Genomic DNA, 5,119 nt, shown 5'->3' with positions numbered 1-5,119 from the left:
CTAGCAGTGCTCGGCTGATATTAGGATTGTACCCGAGACTCACCCTGTCCCTTTTTGCTCCGCAGATCATTCCACGATTTCTCTCACTGTATATATTCAGGACACTTGTAAATAAACTGCACTTACCTTCAGCTGTTGTCTCTGTGTCTGGTTTTGGTCTCGTTCATGGACAAATTACCTTGCGTTCTTGACATCACTGAAGTTCATATGCATGTGGAGGGATGTGAGTGAATACCTTTGGCATTATAGTGTATCATGTGTGGACATTTCTTTTGTAATTGCAAATTAAATTATATAGCTTTTTACTTTATTATAAAAGGCTGTTTGAGAAAAAAAATCCTCTTGTCATTTGTGCACAGCAGTAGAGACGCCCTCCTGCTGTAAACAAACAAAAAGTAGCTAAGTATTTTTACTCAAAGTAAATGTTAGTTACTTTACTTTCACTTGAGTATGTTATTTTAGTACTCGTTCCACCTCAGCTTTCAGCTCATTGAAACAATGAAGAGCAAAGAAGATTTTAGATCTCCATGTTAAAGGTAAAGCCTAAAGAACTATCTCCAAGCAGCTTCATGTTCCTTTGACAACAGCTGACAAGATTATTAAGAAGTAGAAAGTTCCTGGGAATGTAAATAACTTCCCACTACATGGACGCAGAAGGAACTGCAACTCCAGATTGATCAGATAGTCCAGATGGCAGAAAAAGAGCCAATGAAACAATCCAAAACCATACAAACTGAACTCCAAGGTTAAGGTATGTCACATTTTGAATCATAGTGAGCTATGTGTAAGAAGACCCAGGAGGCTCCACTATTGACAGAAAAACACAAACAAGCCTGACAGGAATTCACCAAAATGCATGTTGAAAAGAGCCAAAGTTTCTGGGAGAAGTCTCCGGGACTGATGAGAAAAGTGAAGCTTTTTTTGGCTCTAGCCACAGCAGCTGTTGCTGTTTTTATTCATGTCTGTAATTAAATTAATTATTTTTCTCCAAACTGAAATTGTTCTAATAGCTATCTACAACAGATAGGATATTATTTGTTCATAACGTTTCCTCTCACTTCAAAAGATTTGACCTATTGCTTAAAGTGCTCACCTCTGAGCTCAGTAGCAGTGGTGCAGTTGGACGAAGCCTTCCAGCGGTCCTGGTGCTTTTTAAACTCCTGTACTCGGCACATGTAGAGTCCCTGGTCCCCCTCAGACACATTCAAGATGAGCAGCTCAAAGATCTTACCCTGCTTCACCACAGTCAGCTTAAACTTGGGCCACTGGAAACTCTTTGTGTAGTTGCCATAAAAACGGGCTTTTCTCATGTTGATGCGAGCAATGAGGAGTTCATCTTCTGGTTGATCCAAGCTTGCTGGTAGAAAGGTCCACTTAACCACCGGTAAAGCTGTGTTGCGGCGCCGCTGAGACACAATACAGGTAAGGGTGATATTCTGACCCTCCTGGGCAACAGTGAAAGGTGAGGGAGTGATGGTGGCGTTGATGGCCAAACATAAATCTGGAGAAAAATACATATATAAATTAAAGGCCAACTTTAAACTTTCTCAGTTCTCAGATTTTAAATTTCCAAACCTTACAATGGAGCATTCAGCCTGATACTCAGTCATTTCCCCTCTAATGCACACATTAATGCATGTGACCAAAACATCTCTCTGTGAGCCAGGCAAACAAAGACCCTGATGACCCTCAGGGGGGAGGGGGGAAGATTAATCTGCATGAGAATTTTGCTGCAAAAAAAAATCTTCATCTTTCAGCTTAATGCCACACTTCCGAGTTTTGAATTGAAAATGCTCCCTGGGTGGGCAGCTAAACATCTTCAACTATAGAATTGAAGTCCAGTAGCTTTTGTTTTACTTATTTTTGTTTTTATAAACTTTTGGATATTCAGTATATGCATCTTAAAGAGATAGTCCAGTTAATTTTAAAGTGATGTTCTGACTAATAGTTTTCTATGGTTGGTACCATATCAGCCGTGACATCAACCATACATACCAGCACAAAAAAAAAAACATTCTATAGCTAATATTAAACCTCTACACATGACATAGTTTGTTTAGCTTGTTGCTGTTTTCTCAAACAAAAAACATCTGTGTTACTACATTAATGCATGTGTGCAGAGCATAAATGGAGTGTGCTGATGGTGCACAGGCTCAGACTGATACATTCAGCAGCCTCATAACTGACTCAGCAGCAAACTGCCAGAGGACATGTAGGATTGAGTTAATTGAGACCTCTGACTTGTGAGTCTTGATTCAGTACGAGGATTTGAGTCATTAACCCGGGTGAGTCAGTAACCGAACACCTCTAATAATAAGTGGACCTGCTAACTATGAACATAAGGTAGTGCTTCTTTTTTGAAACACCTACTTCCTGAATCTGTGGATCGGGCCAATCGCCTTTTCAGGGAGGACACTACCACTTTGGAGAGTCCTAACTCATGTATTTAGCCTTTTCTTTTTGCTCTGCTGGTCAACTTGTTTGTGGTGATGTGTTATGTTACATCATGAGAGAAATAGTGAGAAACAAACCTTACTGCTGTGCTCTGCACAACTGTTCAAACACAATGCTTTTTCACAATCCACACTTTCCATCACATTCAAGCACTTTGTTGTCAGTAAAGTCAGATTCTAGGAACAGCTGGGAGTTAACAGCCCAGCATTCCTTGAAGGAATGCATATCACTGGCTGCCTCTCATACGTTTTAGTCTAAGATCATCTTATGTGAAAATGACAGAGTTGTAGCCATTTTGGTCAAACCTTGAAGAACTTGTGTTACAAGTATGTGTTGGGAAAGATGCTCAGCGACTACTACAGTAAATTTTATTTATGAGTTTCCTGATGTCTATTAGCTGTGGCAGCCATATTAAATTGGACTGGCTCTAAAAGGTTGTAGAGGTATATCCAGTGATTATTTCCTAACAGTTTACATTAATTTCTGTTCAGTGGTTCATGAGATATTTTACTAACAGACAGACACATGCGTACACTTAAACCTTTGCCTTTCATCAGCAGGTGATAAAATTTCTCTTTCTTGTACAGGTTGGCCTTTTTAGTAACAAAATAAAGCAAAATTTATAGAAGGCTGAAGAAGTCTTATTGCTGAGACAAACACTAAGACGGCTCACAATCAGGAGGTGGAACTGTAGACTTTGTTTTCCTTTAAAACACACAGGAAAACCACTAATTTTCTTTGAAAGTCATTTTCATCAGTGCAAACCAGTGCCACTTTCATAGTCATTTTCTTAAAAACAAGCTCTGCAGTCTGAAGGATTTAGTCCTTGTTTAGTCCCCAGAGATTTTTTTTTTTCATTTTCCATTTCTTCACCCATCATCCCAACATCATGCCCAAATCTAAGATGTTTCTTTGAGTAACAAAAGAGCATTTCACCTCCACCACAATGACTTTTGTTTAAAGAAAAGGAAAGGTTTCCTACCTCCAAACAGAGCTTGGGTCAGAAGAGCAAAGAGCAGAGAGGAGATCTGCATTTTCCACAGCTGCAGCCTAAATGTGCTTGAAGAAAAGTGGCCTCGGGTTTCCTGTCCTCTGAGGAGTGTAATCTGAAACACCACAGGCTCAGTTCTTGTTCGGACCCTCCCACCACCCATCCCACACTCCCCTAACACACCAGAGGTACATGTGGCAGGCTCACACACACATGCACACACCACCTCTGGTTCTGGTGAGGGGTGAGAATTTGTTTTTCCTGTGCAGGATGGGGGTGTTTTGTTGAGACTGCTGCTGAGCAAATCACCCTTCCAGCTGTGTATGGCAAGTGGAATGTGACAATTCCACTCACCATACTAACCAGGCGTCATCAGAGCATTTGAGAATTAGAACAGGGTTGAGAGAGACTGTTGACTGAAGACCTGTGGCGATGTCAAAGAATGAGCACCTACTTCAGAAATAACAAAATGTCTGCTGAACTATGTATACTGCTGTCTGAATTTAAAGTTTAATCTGCTGAAAATGTATGAAAAACAGCTTATTGTTTTAAACTACAAGTAATGAAACATTACTTCAAAAGGTTGTGAGCTAAAATATACATTTAAATGTATTTTTGTTTTCTGAAAAAAATTGACTAAATTAAAACATAAGAAAAAAATAAACAATAGCCCTGAATAATAATTCTCAGTGAAATTTAAATTGTCACTTTTGTGTCACATTTTTCAATTTTTTTCATATACTAAATAATTTATTTTAAAAACATTTAGCTGGTGTCAATTTGCTTGACTATTTTTGTTAATGTCCCACATGGATCTCCTTTGGCTAATAATCTGTGTCACCTTCCACTCACCTTAAGATGAGGAAGACTGTTCAGACCTTAGTCAGGGCAATAAACTGACCCTGCTTTATATATATATATGTGTGTGTGTGTGTGTGCATATAAAACAAACAAACAAAAAAAACATTTACATCCAAGTTCATAATGTAAATGCTAACTCAACATTCAGACTTCCTGATGTTTATGTCATGGTTTTTGGAATTTGTCTGACCCACATGTCGAAAACTCTCAGAAAACCAGGAAAATTTTTAAGGTTTATTGATAACAATAATGTAATGTAATGTTGGGAGGGTGCAGGGTGTGGGATCCGGGACCAGGGGAGAACACCAGGAGGACTGGAGCTTCTGGAGACAGACGGAGGAGAGGTGAGTAATGTAAATTGGATCAGAACAGGTGAAGCAATATGAGTGCTTACACATGGAGATGAAGGAAGTCCACCAGGGAGAGATGAGTGGAATCTGTGGGAGGGGATGAATGACCGATGAAGGTTCCAGAGGAAAACCAGGAGGCACAGGAAGCTTGGCGGGCTCGAAGTTACCACTAAGATTAACACTCCGGCATCAAAGGACTGACAGCAGACTCCTCTTAAATTCCACCTCACCTGAAAAGGGTAGATGAATTGCAGGTGTGCAAAAACACACCTGCTGGAGCCAGCAAGTCAGCCGTGCTCCCTGAGGCCATCTGGTGGAGAACTAGAAGAACAGCAGTGGTGAAACCAGATCCCAACAGTTTATACTGTAGTTTCTTCCAAACATTTTTTTAAATCAAGCAACTTCAGCATTCTTTGTAATAAAACATCCAAACATACAGCTCAATTAGGAATAGTGTGCAATG

General features: G+C 39.9%; 1 protein-coding gene across 2 annotated transcripts in view; it reads right to left on the bottom strand.

Moving 5' to 3' along the window:
- Positions 1–3,587, bottom strand: part of vstm4b (V-set and transmembrane domain containing 4b) — a 22,713-nt gene extending 19,126 nt beyond the window's left edge. For both annotated transcript variants that reach the window (XM_037973878.1, XM_037973883.1), the window contains exons 1-2: positions 3,437–3,587; positions 1,094–1,501 (exon numbers count right to left, since the gene is read on the bottom strand). In XM_037973878.1, coding sequence (XP_037829806.1) covers positions 1,094–1,501; positions 3,437–3,488 — 460 coding nt within the window. In that variant the 5' untranslated portion in view covers positions 3,489–3,587. The remainder of the gene's footprint in view (positions 1–1,093; positions 1,502–3,436) is intronic.
- Positions 3,588–5,119: the final 1,532 nt, after the last annotated feature.

The sequence above is a fragment of the Kryptolebias marmoratus genome, linkage group LG2 (genome assembly GCF_001649575.2).
Source record: "Kryptolebias marmoratus isolate JLee-2015 linkage group LG2, ASM164957v2, whole genome shotgun sequence".
Taxonomy (NCBI): domain Eukaryota; kingdom Metazoa; phylum Chordata; class Actinopteri; order Cyprinodontiformes; family Rivulidae; genus Kryptolebias; species Kryptolebias marmoratus.
Note: the sequence above shows the minus strand (reverse complement) of the source record. Positions and strands in the feature narration are given on the sequence as shown.